Source organism: Castor canadensis, chromosome 6 (genome assembly GCF_047511655.1).
Source record: "Castor canadensis chromosome 6, mCasCan1.hap1v2, whole genome shotgun sequence".
Taxonomy (NCBI): Eukaryota; Metazoa; Chordata; class Mammalia; order Rodentia; family Castoridae; genus Castor; species Castor canadensis.
Window position 1 is genome coordinate 40,665,474 of NC_133391.1, and position 9,344 is coordinate 40,674,817.

The following is a 9,344-nucleotide window of genomic DNA, read 5'->3' on the forward strand; positions in this document are numbered from 1 at the left end:
ACAGGTTCCTCCTTCTCACCACCTGTGGGCAGACACCGCGTTAAGACCTTGGAAGGTGGGCAGCGGTGTGGCTCAGCAGCAGAGCTCTTGTCCAGCATGCACGAGGCCCTGGGTTTCACCCCCAGCTCTGCAAAGCAAAGGCTAAAAGGAATGAAAAGGAAATTTCTTCTGTCCTCAAGTAGTCTTAAGATCTGAGGATCTCAGTCACAGCCATACACAATCACTTAACCCTTAAAGCAACCTGTCAGGAAGAGCCAAATGGTCTTTAGTTGAGGGTTGAGGGTTAGAGGGCTTGTGAGGAAGGGTGTACCTTCTAGGCACAAATGGAGATTTCTGCAGGGTCCTAATCACCCCTTTCTGTCTCTTCTGTCACAGTCTTTCCCTGGGGAGTTGATTTTGGGAGTGTGATCTAGGTTCCATGTGTTAGGGTTGAGCGGGGTAAGAATAGGTAGGGCTGCTTGACCTACCGCTGGAGCCTTGGGTTGGATTGCAGCCATGGGCCTTTGTTTACGCTGGTCCTGCATATCCAGCACTTTCTCTAGTGGGGTATGGCCTCTGTCACTTGAATCACAACCTAGTGCTTGTAAGTTAATAATCATAGCTGCCTCCGTGGACAGAGTGCTTACGTGTTCTGGGAAGTGTGCCAGCATCTGCGACTTGGAGGATGGGTGGACTGTTGCCATTTGAGAACAAAGGAAATTGAGGGGCAGGGAGGTTAATTGGGAGGATGACAGGCACAGATCACAGACCAGTAAACCAAGGGCGAGTGGGCAGAGCCACTATTCAAACCCAGCTGCAGTTACCTAAATTCCTCCATTTTCCCCCTCGCACTTACTCTTTTGGTCATTGTCATTGTCACCATCCTGTCAGACAGACTAGAAATCAGCATCGTCTTTGATACCTTTCTCTCCTTTTGTGTTCTGCATTCACATAGTTGCTAGAGGGTCTAAAATAGCTCTTGAATTACCATGGCTTTTCACTGCCACAACCACAATCTCCATGTGGGCTTTTCCCTTTTGCCTTCTTCCTGCCCTCCTTGCTTCCATTCTCTTCCCCCTGCTTTTAATTTACCTTATAGTATGATGGAATGAATCTTCTCTAAAGGATGTCAGGCTCTGTAAAAATCTTTACAGGCCCCATCATCTCAGCATTCCAAGCTCAGACAAGGCACCAAACTCCATTTGTTGCACGCACCTGTAGTTTGCACTCTAGCCTCCTTTGTGCCTTTGCTCAGACAACTGCTTTTTTAACCTAACTCTTACTTTCAGTTAAATGCTGTCACTGGAGGGAAAGCAGGTGGATAGAACTTCTATTGAGCACACTTAGACATGTCACTGGGACACGTCTGTGAGGAGGCTGTGTGTGTGAGGCTGAGCAGCACCTCCCCCATGGGGAGCACTGTGTTGGGGGGGGAGGCAGTGGAGGAGTGACCTCAGAAAGGTGGCCTGCAAGGAGGTTTTGGGCTCCTCCCAGGTGGCAGTCAGCTGGGCTCCCTGCGGGGTGGAGTGTGGCTGTTTTTCAAAATGTAACAGCTTGCTTTCTTCTCCCTGGGGTTTGCACTGGCCCTGGCTTTGCAGGTGCAGCGGTACTTTGAGAAGAGCATGCTCAGCAGGAAGGTACCCACTTCCCATGGGACCCCTGCCTGCTTCCCTCATGCTATCCTGACTTGTCTGTCTCCTCCCTCTGCAGTGTGCGGTGCTTGACAGATGGGCGAGGGGTGGACAGTAAGCCAGCTGGGTTTCTTCTCATTCCTTTCCCCTCCTCTCTCCCTTGATCCAGCTCTTTGGCTTCACAGAACGCTATGGTGCTGTCCTCCCAGCCTCCCAGGAACAGTCCAGACTGTCTGGCTTTCAGCACTTCCTGCAGAGCCTTCAGTCCGGGACCGCTGAGGGTAAGGAAGGGGTGGGAAGGACAAACGGGCTGGCTGCAGACCCTGGGTAGGAATGTGCACCAGATCTCAGGGAGGCCTCCTCCAATCCCGCTTTGCGCAGGTGCTGCAGGTGCTGCAGCCCCCGAGGAGGAGGGTCAGGCCGGGGCTCCACGGCCTGCTTCCCCACTGATGCACATTGAAGGGTTCCTTGCAGCTCTCACCACTGCCAACCAGGATGGCAGGGTAATCCTGAGCCGCCAAGGTAATGTCAGGCTGGACGGAGCCAGAGACCCCTATGCCTGAAGGGACATGCAATCCTTGCCTGGATGGGAGGAGGACTGTCTGTAATGGACTGGGGCAAGCTGTGGCGCTGAGGGGCCAGGATTGGAGGGGCTGGGTCATCTTGGCCAAGGTCACCAGCGAACCCTGTAGCCTGGTGTCGAGATGGCAGGCTTGGGTTTGAGTTGTGGCTCCACCATCTATGTGGAGCATGCCTTAGACCCATCTGTGTACCTCCATTTCCTCATGTGGAAAGGAGACAGCACTGTCCTGTGTACCTCAGAGACTTTTCCTGGAGGAAATGGGCTTGGCTTTCAGGGGAATGTGCAGACTCATCTGCGTCCTACATGGATCAACTGGAGACCCCTGTGCTCAGGCTGTCCTCCCTATCCCCAGCCTGTCTGTCCGTATTCCAGGCAGCCTCAGTCAGAGCAGCCTCAAGTTCCTGCTCCTGAATCCAGCGGTGCACTTTGCCCAGGTGGTGAAGGAATGCCGGGCGGTGGTCATTGCGGGTGGCACCATGCAGCCGGTAAGGGCCACATCCCAGCCTCCCGTGCCAGGCGTTGGAATGGGGCAAGGGAGGGACACCATCAGCCCTGTCTCTTCCCTGCACCCTGGGCGGCTAAACAGGACCAGGCCAGCACATGCAGACCCAGAAGTGTCCACCAGGTGCCGCTGCTGTGCCATCTTATGGGCAGTTCAGGCTACTCTGGTCAGCCTTGGGTCATTCCAGAGACCCACACTCACTTATGTGCCTTCCTGCCATTCCTTCCTGCACCCACAGAGGGACCAACCTCTCTTACAAATTTAAGTTGTGATACGTACTTTTCAGAAAAGTTACATTTTCATTGTAGAAAGTGGAAAAAAGCAAAAATGGGGAAGATCATGTATCAACAGAAGATTCACATTGTCACATGTAGTTAAAATAGTCTTTCTACAAATAGTTCTTACATATGTGTACATATTTTAACAACAGCAATGGTATTCTCTCTCTGTGCTCTTGTTATAATTTGCATTTTTACTCAGCAACAGTTTCCCTTGTTGGCAAGTACAGGCTTATCCACTATATCTGCTGTGCGGTGTTCCAGTTCCGTGGATGTGCTACATTTCACATAAGCACTCTTGTTTTGCTAGTTATTTAGAATGCTGTTCGCAGCCCTCCTCTGCTCTGAGCAGTTCTGTGATGAATGTCACTAAACCTCTGCACAGGGCCTGGTGTCCCAAGCCTGCACACTCTGAACAGTGCTCACAGATCCTGCGTGGGTTCCCTGCTGTGCTGTGTACAATCGCCCCTACCTTCCCTCCTACCCCCATGCTGGGGTGGAAGCCAGGGAGCCACACTGCAGGCCCCGTAACTGTTTATCTTTCAGTGTTTTTTGTGTGTAGATCCACAGATTTTTATCCACCCAGTGTATTGAAGTTGGTAGTATTAATCGCCTCACTCACACTTGGCCTCTCGGAGCCCCTGCAGTCTTGGGGCACCCTTTGTCTCTCTGGCTCTAGAACAGGGACATTCGTTTCTCCAGGGCGCCTGGTTTCTTCCTGTGGTGGTGGTGGGGTGATATGTAGAAACTTGGGTGACTTGCGGCTCTTGGGTTACCACAGCACATTTCAGTAAACAGCCCTAGGAAATGTGTTTATGAAAGCATTTTGTTGCTGAATGAACATTTGGTTTAATACATTAGCATAACTACTTGTTTGCTTTATCCCATAATATGTTTAGAAGTTTCAGAACAATATTACTTCTAACAATAGATATGCTGATTCCAGCTTCCTTAAGGTCTTGGCCTTTATTTTTCCTGTCCTGTAAAGATAGGAAGTCATTTGAAATTGGGGTTTTCTCTGTGTGCTTATGTTGTTAGTCTGGACAGATTGCTAGGCTTTTTTTAGTTTCACTTTGTTTTCAACTTCAGAGTTTGCTTTTTTCCTTTTTAACTTAATTCTGCCAGCCTGTCCCCTTCCCGACAGGTAATCATTTTCATTAACTAGTGCTCCAGATTTTCAGTGGTTTTTTTTGTTTGTTTGTTTGTTTTCCCAGTACTGGGGTTTGAACTCAGGGTCTCACGCTTGCTAGGCAGCCACTCTACCACTTGAGCCACTTCATTCAGCATTTTTTTTGTGATTTGTGTGTGTGTGTGTGTGTGTGTGTGTGTGTGTGTGAGATGAGTTGTTTCGAGATAAGAGTCTTGGTTTCATTTGTCCAGGCTGGCATTGAACTGTGATCCTTCTGATCTCTGCTTCCTGAGTAGCTAGGATTATAGGCGTGAGCCACCAGCATTGGCTTTCCCAGTGTTTTTGTTTTGGCAAAAATAAGCCAACATATGTATTCCCTTCCTTTTTAATTTTCATCAGAGTCATTGATGAGTTACTTACCTGGCACGGAGCAGCCTGCGCCAGTCTGATGGCCTGCGTGCTTAGCTGGCTGCCTAGTTCTTTGTCGGGTGTGTAGCAGAGCTCATTCAATCGGTCCCTGCTGATGGGAGGTCTGACTACTGCGAGTACTTTCGCATAAAGAATGCTTGTGTGGATCTTAACTGTATTTGTGGGTTCCATCTTCAGGAGTAGCACCCAAGATATAGATTGCTGGGTTCAAAAGTAAAACCACCCATCTTAACTAATTAAATATGATCAAATTCCCCTTCTGGGGTTTGCGACTATCTTGTGTCCCACCAGTACTAAGGATGCCATTTTATCTAGAGTGGTGAAACGTTTGGATTTTTGCCAATTCAATGGGTGAAAACCCTGGAGAGCTATCTGAGGTTGGGCTAGGGACTGGCCGTGGGGATTTTAAATTCCCGCTAGTGATTCTGATGCATAGCCAGGGGTGAGAGCATCCAAGCCAAAGTGCCAAATTTCCTGTGCTGTTTCCACAAGTAGTTTAAGCAAGGATGCCAATATTGGATGTCATTACAATTGTTTTCTTTTTGCTAATTTGCTGTCAGCCTTTTTTTTTTTTTCCAGCTCCTCTTTCTATTGTATGTACTTGGTATCTCCTAGCCCAGACTTCTCCTCCCACTCCCTGCCTCCCTACCCCCCAGGCCCTCACGAAGTCTTGACATTGTGGCTTGCAGGTGTCTGACTTTCGGGAGCAGCTGCTGGCGTGTGCCGGGGTGGAAGCTGAGCGAGTGGTAGAGTTTTCCTGTGGTGAGGACCTGTGTCCAGGTGGGATGGCCACGCCTCCTCGCTCTGGCCTCTGTGCTCCTCATTTAGCCATGCACGGCCCAGGGCTGAGGAGAGCATGGGATGGGAGCCTGATCCTTTGCTTGTTTGCTCCGCAGCTCGCTCCCCCTGCTTTCACACCCTGCGCTGTACCATCCACATTGCCCACTTGTATTGTGGCTGTGGTGGGTGGGTGTTACAAATTGCTGTTCCCACTTTGGGAGACAGGTTGGGGAAATGTTCTCCCTGAGAAACTCTGCCTTGCAGAATTTTCTGTGCCTCCAGTTTTCAGCCCCTCACTGTGTCTCACCAGGTCACGTGATCCCTCCAGACAACATACTGCCCCTCGTCATCTGCAGCGGGCCCTCCGGTCAGCAGCTGGAATTCACATACCAGAAGAGAGAGCTGCCTCAGATGGTTAGTGTGAATGAGGGCCTTCCCACAGCCCCTCGTGGGTGGGTGGGGGTTCTGGCCAGACCTGGCCTTGGGGAAGGTGGTCATAGCTGGCACAGGTGAGCAGTGTATATAGATGTTTATGAAGGAAGGTCTCAGCTGTCCCCACCCCTGAGACTGCATGTGACGTTTTAAGGCCTCCAGGCAGTCCTTCAGGACAAAGTCTGTGAGAAGCTGCTTATTCCCTTTGGAGGTCTCGCCACTTGGTTACACCATCCCTGCTGCAGGTCTTGGGGGCACATCTCCAGTGACATGGCTGGTGATCCTGCCTGATTTGTCCTGGATGGGTGCATCAGGACATGGGGAATTGGGGAAAGAGGAGTCAGTCAGAGGTGAACAAGTGAAATGCTTTATCTCTGGGGCGCCAGCATTGGGGCATGTCTGGTAGAAGGGTGGCACATTCCAGTGAAATTCTCACCCAAGGGAGCCGCTGTGCTGTCGGCCTCCACCTTGGACTGATAACCATGTGTCTGTGCCTTTGGCTTTGAGTCCCAAGGTGGAAAGCTGTTTGTGGTGTGGCTGTAAAACTTGCTCCCTGTGGGCTCTTTGTCTGCCTTCCATAGATGGATGAGACGGGGCGCATCCTCTGTAACCTGTGCAACGTGGTCCCTGGAGGGGTGGTGTGTTTCTTTCCCTCCTACGAGTACCAGCGTCAGGTCTATGCCCACTGGGACAAGAGTGGCCTGCTGGCCCGCCTGGCCATCAGGAAAAAGGTGAGTGCCCTGCATCTAGAAGACAGTGCTGCCTGGAGCTCCTTCTGGGCCTCCTCGTGCTGTCGAGTCAGGATGGTTCAGCTTCTCCTTTCTTCTTACTGCTCTGGTTCCTGAGTCCTGGCCTGCAAGGTTCCTCCACAGCCAGACCCCATGATTGTCTGTCTGACCTTAGGCTGCAAATCCAGCGCCTTGAGCAGAGCCAAGACCAGCATTCCAAAGCCCTTTTCTGGGAGGTATTCTCTTCTCCCTTCAGATATTCCAGGAACCCAAGAGAGCAAGCCAGGTAGAGCAGGTGCTCATGGCGTATTCCAAGTGCATTACGGTGAGAGGTGGAATGGAGGGTGGGTCCAGAGAGCACGTCGGCCTGGAAGCTGGGAATAGTTGGGGGCACTCCAGCTTTGGCTCAGCAGCTCTGGGCTGGGTGTCTCCTACAGTGCTGTGGCCAGGTGGGAGGCACAGTGACAGGGGCCCTGCTCCTCTCTGTAGTTGGAGGAAAGATGAGCGAAGGAATCAACTTCTCTGATGATCTGGGCCGGTAGGTAGAGTGGTCCTCTTCTCTACTGGGATGGACACCCCTCCTCCCCTGCCTGCAGTCTCATGCATCAGGGTTGCACCTGCTCAAGTCACTGCCTGCTCAGGGTCAGTGGCCAGTGGGGGGAGGAAGTGCAGCAACTTTGACTTGGGTTCATGGAGCAGGGGGATATTAGGCCATAATTGCATCAGGATCCAGTACCTTTGCCTGGTCTGGATCTCTGAGCTATGAACACCCTTTCCAGGTGGTAGGTGCAGTGTGGGGTAAGATGAGCCATGAGGCTCAGCTGGAGGGAGAGGGCTGTAGAGGCTAGCCGTTGACAGTGTGTGGATGAGGGTCCCGGGAGGCATGAGATGCCCATCAGTGTGTTTGTCTCCACCCAGGTGTGTGGTGATGGTGGGCATGCCTTACCCCAACGTCAAGTCTCCAGAGCTGCAAGAGAAGATGGCCTACTTGGACCAGACCCTTGTGAGTACCTCTAGTGTTCCACAGGATGAAAGGAGAGGGCTGGAGAGGAAGAGCTGTGTCACCCCAGGGCTGGGATGCAGGGCCTTGTGCTATGAGTTCCCACTGCATACGTTTCCCATCCACTTTGGAGGTTTTAGTATATATCTCCTTGCCTCCTTAACTGCTGGCATGGGCCATGCAGCCTTCTGACTTTGCTCCAAAGCCTGGAATACTTAATGAGGTGAGAAGCAATTCAGATTGGCCATCTCCTTTGTCCTTCCCAGCCTAGGAGCCCAGGTCAGGCACCCCCAGGGAAGGCACTGGTGGAGAATCTATGTATGAAGGCTGTCAACCAATCCATAGGTAAGCCTGGAACTGCTGCTGGCCATCAGGATGAACATTTGGAGACAGATGGATGTTTGAAGGAGGAGGTGACAGGAAGGAGGGATTTTTACCTGCCACATCTCCCCTCTGGGTCCCAAGGAAAGGAGGGGATACAGTGTGTGGGCAGGCAGGTTTAACTCATAGCCCCAATCTCTGACCACCCAGGCAGGGCCATCAGGCACCAGAGGGACTTTGCTAGTATTGTGCTCCTGGACCAGCGGTATGCCCGCCCCTCTGTTCTGACAAAGCTGCCAGCCTGGATCCGAGACCGAGTAGAGGTCAAAGCCACCTTTGGCTCTGCCTTTGCTGCTATGCGGAAGGTCAGTCTGCCTTTCCTTCCCCAGGAGCCTCCCTCATCCTGAGAAGTAGCTTCTCACCGCCTTTTCCTCTCCTCTCTGCAGTTTCATCGACAGAAGTCTGTCCCTTCCTGATGGCTAGTTGCACCACTGCCTTATGCCAGGCTCTTCTTTTACCTGTCCACTCAACATAGCCTTTGTCTTGGGCCTAAGAAGGTGAAACCCACGTGGAGAGCATTGAGTCCAGACCAGCCTCCTGACCTGACGGGCTGCCAGGATCCAGGCTTACATAGAAAAAGCCAGCACATCTGGTTCATTCTAAGAAGGAGTGAGCCTGGCCCCCTCAGGTCAACTCGTCCCATTCAGCGTGGCCCAGGGTCAGCTTCCTGCCTGGCCTTTGCAGGAGGCTATAGAAGTGGCAGCCTCTACTCAAGAGGTGAGGCCCACCCTATCTCTGCCCTTTCTAGCTAAAATGAGCTGTTTGAGACTTTCACCCTGTCATCTATATTATAGGCCCCCCATTTTTAGCTCCCTGGCATCCATGGGGCGCTCCCCAAAATAAACACGTCTTACTTCCTAACCACAGCCCTGCCTCTCACCTGTTTCTGGGCCCTCTGTAGTTCTAGCTCCCTGGCTTGGCTCCAGGGCTTCCCTCAAGCCAGTGGCACCTCCCTGTCTCAACCACTTGAGCAAACTCCAGGACACCATCTACCCTGACATCAGAAATTACACCGAGGGCCATTAGGCGCTCAGCAGGGCTATTTTTAGACGCCCTGTGTCTGTCACTGATACTCTTCTTCCTGTGGAAAAACATCCCTCCCTCCACCTACGATAGCTGCCCCTGCTCCCCTCTTCTAGCCTCAACCCCCCGAGAAAGGACCCTTTGGACCTTCTGTGCTATGGTCTGGGGACCACTGAGGCAGGATAGTCCCACTCTGAGAAGCCCCCCTCATGGCCATGGCTCCTTATTAAACGTGCACTGTTGAGCCAGGGTGCTGGTGGCTCACACCTGTAATACTAGCTACTGAGGAGACAGATCAGGAGGATTGCAGTTCAGAGCCAGCCTGAGCAAACAGTTCTGGAGACCTTCTCTATCTCAAAAATACCCAAAACAAAAAAGGGCTGGTAGTGGCTCAAGTGGTGGGGTGCCTGCCTAGCAAGAGTGACACCCTGAATTCAAACACCAAAAAAATAAAGTGCACTACTGGCTT

The 9,344-nt window shown here is 51.9% G+C and overlaps 1 protein-coding gene across 4 annotated transcripts in view; it reads left to right on the forward strand.

Annotated features, from left to right (window-relative positions):
* Positions 1–9,340, forward strand: part of Ddx11 (DEAD/H-box helicase 11) — a 29,981-nt gene extending 20,641 nt beyond the window's left edge. The window contains exons 15-27 of one of the 4 annotated variants that reach the window (XM_074076304.1): positions 1,578–1,616; positions 1,780–1,891; positions 1,992–2,132; positions 2,566–2,678; positions 5,221–5,311; positions 5,622–5,725; positions 6,325–6,474; positions 6,728–6,796; positions 6,909–7,009; positions 7,390–7,474; positions 7,738–7,816; positions 8,003–8,157; positions 8,239–9,339. In XM_074076304.1, coding sequence (XP_073932405.1) covers positions 1,578–1,616; positions 1,780–1,891; positions 1,992–2,132; positions 2,566–2,678; positions 5,221–5,311; positions 5,622–5,725; positions 6,325–6,474; positions 6,728–6,796; positions 6,909–7,009; positions 7,390–7,474; positions 7,738–7,816; positions 8,003–8,157; positions 8,239–8,268 — 1,269 coding nt within the window. In that variant the 3' untranslated portion in view covers positions 8,269–9,339. Of the gene's footprint in view, positions 1–1,577; positions 1,617–1,779; positions 1,892–1,991; positions 2,133–2,565; positions 2,679–5,220; positions 5,312–5,621; positions 5,726–6,324; positions 6,475–6,727; positions 6,797–6,908; positions 7,010–7,389; positions 7,475–7,737; positions 7,885–8,002; positions 8,158–8,238 lie in introns of those variants that run through there. The other 3 variants (XM_074076306.1, XM_074076305.1, XM_074076307.1) reach the window with 3 other exon arrangements.
* Positions 9,341–9,344: the final 4 nt, after the last annotated feature.